General features: G+C 35.8%; 2 protein-coding genes across 2 annotated transcripts; both read right to left on the reverse strand.

Annotated features, from left to right (window-relative positions):
- Nucleotides 1-563: 563 nt before the first annotated feature.
- LOC111422712 (alpha-tocopherol transfer protein-like) lies at nt 564-2,145 on the reverse strand. Its single transcript, XM_023055928.2, has 6 exons — nt 1,893-2,145; nt 1,393-1,830; nt 1,137-1,330; nt 969-1,079; nt 764-914; nt 564-691 (listed from the first exon to the last, which is right to left on the reverse strand). Exons 2-6 carry the CDS (start codon nt 1,826-1,828, stop codon nt 651-653), a joined length of 933 nt encoding a protein of 310 aa, XP_022911696.2. The 5' UTR covers nt 1,829-1,830; nt 1,893-2,145; the 3' UTR covers nt 564-650.
- Nucleotides 2,146-6,922: 4,777 nt separating this feature from the next.
- On the reverse strand, nt 6,923-8,731 carry LOC111414914 (SCAN domain-containing protein 3-like). Its single transcript, XM_023046381.2, has one exon. It carries the CDS (start codon nt 8,729-8,731, stop codon nt 6,923-6,925), a length of 1,809 nt encoding a protein of 602 aa, XP_022902149.2.
- Between the last annotated feature and the right edge of the window lie 1,887 nt (nt 8,732-10,618).

Genomic DNA, 10,618 nt, shown 5'->3' on the forward strand with positions numbered 1-10,618 from the left:
TGCGGAATCTTGGGAATGGGAATAACAATTGATTCCTTCCAACAGCAAGGGAACCCAAACAAGGTAATACAGGAATTGATAATATGTCGTATTTCAGGTATAATAAAAGGACAAAATAGCTTAAGAATCTTAAGATTAATACCATCAGCACCAGTGGCATTAGACTTAATTTGCACCATCGCGTCTTCAATGTCATTTTGTTAATACCATTTTTTAGTGAAGAAGAGTATTTTAGACACACACCATCTTTCGAATTAGAAAGTGTAATGACAGTTACAAAATACGTATTGAGCATATTACCATCCTTAAGATTTTCTGGTTATTATTATTACGTTTATTAACAATTATGTCATTGTTACGTAAGAATTTCCATTTGTTTGAATTAGACACACTCGACAGCTGCTGCATAAAGTAAGCTTTTTTCTCAGCTCTTATAGCACCCGTAACACAATTTCTCAAGTTTCGATAATAATTACCATCACAGTCAGTATGGGTTGATTTATACTTTACAAGATATATTATATATTAGTGATTATTATTAACCCATATAAAAAAAAACGCCGTTTTAAACAAAATTTCTTTATTAAAAATTATATATTATTTAGTTTATTTATATATAACTAAAATTAATTTTAAGAACAAATATAAATCTACGTTTCAATCTTTTTTGTGTATCCATAAGTACTTATTTCTGCAACAACAAAGAAAAGTATTAATTTTGAAATTCTTCCGAAATATTCTTAATTAAAGAAATTCATCTTACCTTTATATTCATAACTATAAAAATGAATGATATCATACAATAACCGTCCAGGTGCGTCAGGGCTACTTAAAGTCCCACCCCAACGTGGTGGCAAACAAAACGAATCAACTTTTGCTATCAACTCATCATAATTTGTCCCGTGGAAAAACAACTAAAATTATTTAAAAATGATCATAACAAAAAAAAAATTTTATTAATTTAATACCCTTTTCTTCAATTTTTCTCCTATAAACGGTTTAAAAATCGCATAAATTACTTTAAAAAGAGTCAATTGGTTTATTATGTGAATTCCTTTTAATCGCAGCGGTAAACATTCCTAAAAAGATATTAAAAATAATTTTTTTAAAATATTAAGAAAACATTGTTTTATTACTTGAACTAATTGAAGTATCATTCTTGCTAACGATGGATTAAATTGTGTAATATGACTTAAAGAGAGTCCTTCTAAGTTTAAAATGACATGAACCCCACCTACTTGAGTTTTTGGTTCACCCATAGCAATTTCTAACGCAATGAATACCCCTCTTATAAACGTTGTGACAGATACTTCTTTTGGATTCCAATTTGCTTTTAAAAAGATATTAAAAAAGGTTAATTTTGAGATAGTTTATTTTAATTGGAGGATTTACCGATGTTTACAACCATAATTCGGCTCCCTTCTAGTGTTCTAGCAGGTAAAAACGTAATAATTTCGTCAACATAACATCTCTTAACAGATTCAGGTATCAAATTTTGGGAATATTTTAAATTTTTTTCTTTAAATTTATAAAATTTTTTCATTATTTTAAAAGCACTTTTTGCATAGAATTTGCAGGGTCGCAAAAATTTTAATAAAAACGCCGTATCTTCGTTTGGTTTAAAAAAATTCTCTTCGTTTTTCAACAAATTTCTCAACTCATCTAGTCCTCTTTCACGATTTTCTGGCGTTTCTCTTAATTCTTTGAATGCTTTCTCGGCGAATTCCCCAGATATTTCTTCGCGATCTAATTTTAAAATATTTTCCCCTAATCTTAGAAAAGGTTCTCCTGTTTTTTCGTTATATTCTATGTAAAGATCTTCGTCCATGGCTTATTACAAAAAAAATACGTTTTCAAAAAGTATATTTTAAAAGTATTTGAGTAGAACAAACCTGATTTAATATTTGTATTGCTTTGACGATAATACTAACATGAAAACACCACAAAACACAACAAACAACACGTTGAAATCCCGTGCTTTTAATACTTTTTACCGGGTATTGTATTGGATCGATCCCTACCCCAAAAAACGATCTGCGCAAACGTAACACGTATAACCCAATCGGGTCAACTTCGTAAAAGCATTTTTGAAGAATTTCGTAATGCAACTTTCTTCTTTTCTTCTCGCAAATCATCAACATTCTACAAGTTAAACCATTGAAAAACCACTTAAAGAAATCAATTGTATTTTTATTAAAATTTGTGAAATAACGAAATTTTTTGAAATAATCGATGAGCACAGTTTATTTAAATTAGATAACACATCGGACCCGCATTAAATACATCAGAATAAATATATTCTGACATGTAATTGACCTTTTTCCTTCCAGAACAATGGCTTTAATAGTCATTGACTCAACGAACAATGAGTATATATGAAGATAAACTTTAGCCAACTAGGAAATCAATAAAAAAATATTTGTTTTTGTTTTTGTATATTGTATGTATGTATTAATACATTTTTACTTTTGATTTGAGTTCGGAGTGAGTAATCGCGAGTTTACAAAAATTGTTTTTAAAAGCGAGTTGTGTCAAGGTTGTTTTAATAATTAGAAGAAATTAACCCTGAAGAACCTTTCGTTTAGGTACAGATCACTTTCACCAAATCTAAATTAACTTAATTATCTAATTTAAAATTGAAATTTTCCATTGGGACGCTTGTTTTAGTGGAATAATTTTAAATTGCGACTTGAAATAATATCTATCTTAAATTATTGAAAAATTTGAGTGTAATAAAATAAATTTGAAGGTGAACTGTAAAAAAAAGAGTGGAAATTTGTCTTAAAATTTTTACAGGAAGGACAACGTGCTCATAAAATATAACATCAAGTATTAAAACAAGGAATAAATTAAATGTTAATGAGATTAAAATGATTTTTTTTTAATTTTTTTATTAATAAGTATAGATACATACAAAATATATTACAAAATCTTATTCTGCGGAGATGGTGATCTTGAACTGCTACTACATTTGTGGAATTATATTAATATTAATTAGGAAAATTTCGCTTACAAAAGAAATAGATGATTTAAAAAATAGTGAAAATCAACATCGAAGCTCTGCCTTGAGAGTTAGGTGGATTGAGTAGCCCAACAACTGTTACTGCTGGTCCCAAGCTCGGATAAAGGAGAAGGGCAAAGGAGTTACCTCGAAAAAGGACGGACAAAGCGGATAAATACCTACGCAATGAACAAGGTCAGATGTCATTGAACGGTAGAGGTCATCTTTTTCTTCTTCTTTGCTCATTCCCACTGTATGTAATAATAATAATAATAAATGCCTTTATTAGAACATAAGCTTAATTGTATAAAAAAAAACATACAAAAGAAAATAGGCGAGTTCCAGCTTGTACTAGTTAGTACAGCTGCTCTAACTAACCTAAGAAACAAAAAAAGAAAAACATGACTCGGCCAAAAATTACAAAGCAACAGCTAGATACAACAACAAGATTGTTCAAGAAAACAAGAATTTTTCTGTGTAAATTTAAACCTTCCTAGTGAGAAACCCTTGCAATTATCGTCCACCTCATTATATTTCGAAGTTATTTGAAATATGTATGACCTCTGAAACAAAGACAAACGATCCGCGAAATCGCGTATTTATTCGGGGGACATCATTTCGGAAAGTTATCAGTTGGTAAAGATACTGTGGTTCCTTATAGTTTATAATTTTATGGTATAGGCACAAACACTGCACTTTCCTACGATGATACATATTTAGCCATCCCGCATCCTTCAGTTTATAAGATATTCTGTTATATTTTCTAATTCCATATATATGTTACCGTCAATCTGTATAATTCAGGTATTCTATACAATGCCTAGGTAATCTATAAAATACCTGGGGTGTCTAGGCAATGTATGAAATATTATGAAGATTATTGTCCATTAGATACTTTACCTAGGTAATGTATACAATTGCTAGGGATTACATAGAGTACCTGTTGGTCGACTGGCAATGTGTAAAATAAATAGATTTTGGTCTGTATTTATCCATTTTTACACATAATAAACTTATTTATAATCTATAAGTTATTGTATAAAGAAGGCACCTAGTACCTCAAAGATCAACTACAGGTTGACTCGATTGAATTGTCCGATGGATCTTCGAGAGCAATGGAATTCGTTTTGATTGAGGTTAAGTGTGTTAATGCTAAACTACTATTGGGTGTTTTTTATTGTCCCCCAATGATGAATTACTTTGAGCAATTTGAGGATCTCCTTGAAAGACATAGTATGTGCTATGACACCATAGTATTAATGGGCGATTTCAATACGTGTACATTGAGAGATGACCTGCGTAGTGATAAACTTCGATTTGTCACTTCTTCCTCAAATCTATCTATCATCCCTTCTCAGCCAACCCATCACCTTCCTTCGTCCGACTCTCTGCTTGACTTGATCATCTCGTCTTGCACCGATAAGATTCTTGTTCACGGTCAACTACCTGCTCTGCAATTCTCCAACCATGATCTTATTTATTGCGCTGTCCAAGTCCGAAATGTAGGTTGTCCTCAGCGTAATCTATTTTACCGTGATTTCAAACATGTTGACTATCAACAACTCAACTCTGATGCGCTGAGGATAGACTGGAAACCGTTATATCTTATGACGGACATTGACACGAAGGTTAACTATTTTAATAATAAAGTAACATGTTTGTATGACAAACATGCTCCGGTAAAGCAAAGGAGAGTGAAACATTTTCCTGCCCCTTGGTTAACTAATGATATTAGGGGTCTCATGAGCGAACGTAATAGAGCAAAAACGTTGTACAGACGTAACCCGTCAGTTGATAACTACGACTGCTATCGTTCTTTGCGTAATAGGTGCAATCACAAATGCAAAAATGCTAAAAAAATATTTTTATTGGAAATTATCTGTGTCGACACCAACTACATTTTGGAAGACCTTGCGATCTCTTGGCGTCACTGACAGCAAACTCACGCAATCCACTCCGGATCCTAACTTGTTGGCCAGCTATTTTGCCGAACCGCCGGTAACGCTTGACGCTACTCAGAAGGCTACCTTAATTCAAACCATTTGTGCATCAGAGAATGGGAGCGTGGATGATGCACGTAGTTATTCATTGACTATGGTTGACTCGGAGGTTGTTCGGAGGGGTCGTAGTACTACTACTTCCTTGATCAAGATCACGGATGATATAAGACTTGCCTGTGATAATCGTCGTCTCACTATTTTGGTTCTACTTGATTTCAGCAAAGCCTTCGACTCTGTCGATTACGATCTTCTTCTTTCTATACTTTCATCTATTGGTTTTTCTTCCTCGAGTCTTTCATGGTTTCATTCATATCTTTCGCATCGCACACTGTGTGTCCGTGCCAATTCAACCTTTTCCAACCGCTTTGAGCTTTCTTGTGGTGTGCCCCAGGGCAGTGTTCTCGGTCCGTTGCTGTTTTCTATCTTCATTGATAGTGTTACCAAGGTTATTTCTTCAAATTTTCATCTTTACGCGGATGACCTGCAGATCTATACCGATACAACAGTTGATGACTTTCCTCAAGCTATTGAGCGAATTAATAATGATCTTGCGAGAGTGGTCTAAACTATACGGTTTAAAGCTCAATGCTAATAAGACCCAAGCCATAATATTTGGTACAAATCCTCTACGGGGCAGGGTGGCTACTTTTGCTAACTCGCAACTTCTACTTGGTGACACCGTCATTAAATTTTCGGATGTAATTAAGAATCTTGGAGTTATGATGGACTCTGCACTGTCTTGGCGCCCCCAGGTTCAGGCGATTTGTAAGAGGGTTTACTCTTGTTTCCACTCCCTCCGTAAATTTAAGTGTTTTCTTCCACCTTACGTTCGACGCAACCTCTGTTATTCGCTGATTTTTCCACATCTTGATTATGCGGATACGGTTTGTACTGACCTGTCGATATCTTTGTGTAATAAACTCCAGAGATTACAAAATAATTGCATACGTTTTATATTCGATCTTGGGAAATATTGTCATATTACTCCTTACCGCAATAACTTACGTTTGCTTACGTACGTAAACCGTCGGTCCTTCCGTGTGTTAACAAGTCTCTATAAGATTATTAAGACTCAGAGTCCACAGTACTTATTTAATAATTTTAAATTCTTATCATCACACGAGCGTCCCACTCGTTGGCAATCGGACTTAATTCTTCTATTCCCAATACATCATACGAATTTATACCACAGGTCATTTACGCTGTACGCCATATCCCTCTGGAATGGTCTCCCCATGGATATTAGAGACGCTCCAACCATGTCATCTTTCAAGACTTGTCTTACACATTTCCTCTTCTCCCGTCAAATTGCGATCTTGTAATATTTTACTTCCTTTTCTTCTTTTCTACTTTCTTTCCTATGTTCCTTATTCACCTTCTTTCTTTTCTGCTTTGTTTCTCTGTGCATTTCTTACACTTTTCTTCCCTTCTTTTTGTTGTTTGTTTTTTTTTCTTTTTCGCTTTTGGTTAATTATGTGTGTTAATTACTTACTATTCTGTATATTTGGTGGTATTATTGTAATATAGTTTAGACTGGGTCGATTGGAAGATATCGTCTTTGGCGATAAATCGTTCCGTTTGTCAGAATTGAATTTATGATTTGTTTTCCACTGTCACTGTCATTGTTATAATCATCTTTGCTTTTTTTTTTGTTACACTACCGCCGCTAATATAGGATAATTATAATAATGTACAATTTTCCTTTGTTCTTTTATGGCAATAAAGTTTGTTTATTATTATTATTACCTTTCTGTAACTATAGTAAAATCACAGTTAAATGACATTAAACTTAAAATTTGTCTTGGATCACTAACATAATCTTATTTGCTTATAAGTAATCAAGTAATAAGTATTAAAAACTTAGGAAACAAAATAATTGTGTAAAAACAAGACGTAGAATTGAGTAAGTAAAAGAATATATTTATTTATTCTTACATGCTGAACTATTATGACACTTTGAAGTGCATAAAATCTTACTTTTAACACATGACCACTTTTTAGTATCACAGTGTTTTTTGCAACTACATTTAATAAATCCCTGACCTGTCCCCGTAGATTGCAGATTCGCAACTGTACGGGGCGTCGTTTCTTGATTAGGGACATCTTCTTTTTTAAGTAGTTTTTGACGACAAACTGTAAACTGCTGTCTTGAATACCTATTCTTTATAACACCCTGCTTTGTTCCCATTTTATAAAGTTCGTCATCCGTTTTTTGTAAGACTACAGCTAGTATATTGCGAGCATCACCACGACCTCTGTCGACTTCCGGAACAGGGATTCTTACAGTGGTACCCAATGGCACAGGGGGAAATTTTTTTCCAGAAGTGTTAAGCATTTTCTGAGCTTGCTCTGTTAAATTATCTTTTGAACTGATGCGGTTCTGTACAGCTAAAGCCTTTTTTAAGCATAATGGGCAAACAACTTTAGAACCATAGCCTTCTGCCATATCTTTCTCCGGAGCAGCACAAATAGCATGAATGGGTCTATTGCATGTTCTACACGAATGAGTACCCGTTTGAGTACCCCCACAGCACAAGAGTGGGGAATCCAATGATTGCTCACGTTCTGATACAAAATTCAGAACATCTAAGGGTTGTCCATGTACCTCAGAAGGAAGACTTTCAACATTCACAGGTTCATCAAGAGTCTCGACACTTTGGATAGTCATGTGTTCATCGTCATGTTCATCAAACGCACTTTGAGCATTCGAAACTTCATTACAGATCTCAGAACTTTCGATGACGGGGCTTTGTTGATGTTGAGCCTCTAGAGGTTGATTTTGTGTCCGAACTCGATCTACTATTAAAGATTCTGAAAGAATCAGAATACTTGGTGATGACTTAAACACATTTTCTAGATCCTCTTCACTCTCCAAGTTGTGAGTATCATCGAGAGGTAAAGATATACCAACTTTTACTTTAGATCCAAAAAGAGCTTCGTAAGGTGTTCTTTTGATGCATGAATGGAATGGAATATACTTCATGAGTTGTACAAAGCGCAGACCATCACTCCAACGATTACTGTCACTATCTTGCATCCAAGTTGTTAGTATATTTTCGATGTCCTGGTTTGTTCGTTCGATACTCCCCTGACTTTGGGAATGTCTAGGCTTACCATGTACAATTTTTAAAGTTGGCCAGTACGTTTTAAGACTGCTTACAATTTGGTTTGAGAATTCTCTACCATTGTCTGATTGTAGGATCGCTGGTGCGCCAATCAATGTACAAATATCCAGTAAATTGTAAGCTACTTCCTCTGCGCGTTTTGTTTTTAGTGCTCTTAATATTACAAACTTCGTGAGATGATCCTGATAGACCATTACAAATTTATATTCTCGATCTGGATGAGATTGATAGTCAATCAAATCTACTTGACAGCGAGAATTAAATTCAGATGAAAGTATGGGTTTGACGACAATCCCTTTTTTTATTCCTTTTTGTTTTTGCTGGCACGGTTCGCAAAGTTGCAGATATAGTTCAACATCGTGGCGAGTTATATTCTTGTATCGTGTAGAAAGCTCGTTCAGCATACGGTCTCGACCACCATGGCCGATACTTTGATGTGCTTCGTGAAGTACTTGGAATAATTCACTATCAGCAACATAATATATAATATTGTTATGTGGGGTATTCACAGGAAATATTAACCTATGTTTTTGACCAACAGTTATAAAATCATAATGCTGCAATAACCAATAATGGGGGTAACTTCTTATTGGCTGTTTTTGCATTTTTTATTTCTTCTAACAATTGTTCATACCATTGATCGTCAATAAACGTGCAGTTTTTAGTAGTTGCTGATTTTCTTTTAATACACAACTGTGAATAAAATCTTTCTCTCATCTGAGAGACTCGTTTATCGGCCGCCATTTTAATTAATTAGATTCACTAACGAAACCACACGACACTTCCACCCTTGTCGCACGCAGCGTAATGAAATGCAAGCAAAAACAAGTCGCTGCGCGTTTGTTTACTGCATGGCCACATGTCTCCCCCTTCCCTGTTCTCGCCTTTTACACACATTGCCTGCTTCGCATTCGGTATTTTAAAGATACCTAGGCAAAGTATAAAATTAATAATATTTCATACATTACCTAAACGTTTTAGGTATTCTATAAAATGCCTAGGTATTGTATAGAATACCGGATTATACAGATTGCCGGTAACATATATACCGAAGACACGAATTTTGCACTCGTTGAATACGTGTTACATCGCTAACGTCAATGCACGGATGGTAGACCTTAGCACAATAAGCGAATTGAGCCAAAACAGAGGCTTCGCACAACATCTTTTTCAGATGAATACCAAGGTAGTGTCGATGAGGAAACAACATCCTCAGATGATAATAAGCCCTGGATATACAGTTGGAGACATGCTTCTTATAGCGAAAACTGTTGTCCAGAATCATACCCAAATTCTTTACCTCACTAACCAAAGGAATGTTACAACCATCAATTTGCAAATCAATACTTTCCCGAAAACCATTACATATAGCGGAATTTCCAAAAACTATAGCATTGGATTTACTCGGATTAAGATGTAGACCGTATTCCCACTTTACGAATGTAATCAAGGTCTTTTTGCATATTCGTAATACCCAACGCGAAGTCGCGTGGATCAAAGGAAACATACATCTGCAAGTCATCCGCATACATATGGTACTCACAATGATTTAACCCCCTAACGATTTGAGATGTATATAAAGAAAATAGAATAGGCCCTAAAATAGTACCTTGTGCTATACCCTTGCTCAAACAGCGAAATTTAGACAAAGCATCACCGATTGATGCCTATTACTTAAATAATTTTCAATTAAGTTTAAAGCGGATTCGCTGAAGCCAATACACTTTAATACACTGTTGGACATAATTCACGAGCACACCTTATATAATCTGAACGCGTGAAGATAAATCCATGATATTTGCGGAGCACAAAGGTTTACTGTAGACGAGTTTATTTATCGAGTTTCGAGTTGTTCCGTCGCGGCATTGTTGATTGAGCCGCCTTTCCAAGTGGAACCTTCCGTCGCTATGGAGACCGAAGTGGATGGAAAATACCGGTCGTTTTTAGTGTGGTGTGAGGGACCACATTGTTATCGTACTCTGTGCGCAATGGATGGGCGATAGCGTTACTTAAGCAAGTTTGAGTGAGGAATGTTTGTGGGTATGCACATTGAGGGTGTATCGTTCTGTGAAATTGCGCGTCGTCTCGAGCGGTCGTTATCAGCACTGCAACGGGCATGGCGAGAATGGTTTGAGGTAGGACATAGGTACCTACAGCCGCGGCCGGTACGGCCCTGCGCGACCCCAACACACGAGGATCGCACTCTTGTGCTCAGCGCTTTAGCGTCGTGTGCGTCCTCCTCAAGGCAACTTGGAGCTGTTTGGCCACCGGCAGGGGAAGGCGCACTCACTACGCGAACTGTATGGCAGCGTTTGGTAGATAGTGGACTGCGCGCGCGTCGTGCGATACAGCGGATTCCAGTAACACCCGAGCACCGCAGCATACGTCACGAGTGGGTCGACGCTAGGCATTAGTAGGTTGCCGAGTAGAGGGACATTTTGTTTTCCGACGAATCAAGATTCGAATTGAGCACCGGTGATGCGCGAATTTTA

Source organism: Onthophagus taurus, chromosome 6 (genome assembly GCF_036711975.1).
Source record: "Onthophagus taurus isolate NC chromosome 6, IU_Otau_3.0, whole genome shotgun sequence".
Lineage (NCBI taxonomy): Eukaryota > Metazoa > Arthropoda > Insecta > Coleoptera > Scarabaeidae > Onthophagus > Onthophagus taurus.

What these genes read in the sequence shown, in the direction of transcription:
- LOC111422712 (XM_023055928.2), bottom strand. Translation starts at nt 1,828, where the DNA reads ATGGACGAAGATCTTTACATAGAATATAACGAAAAAACAGGAGAACCT. An exon ending in AATTATGGTTGTAAACATCG is followed by an intron (nt 1,331 to 1,392) that starts GTAAATCCTCCA and finishes TCTTTTTAAAAG; the next exon opens with CAAATTGGAATCCAAAAGAA. An exon ending in TTATAGTTATGAATATAAAG is followed by an intron (nt 692 to 763) that starts GTAAGATGAATT and finishes TTGTTGTTGCAG; the next exon opens with AAATAAGTACTTATGGATAC.
- LOC111414914 (XM_023046381.2), bottom strand. Translation starts at nt 8,731, where the DNA reads ATGCAAAAACAGCCAATAAGAAGTTACCCCCATTATTGGTTATTGCAG.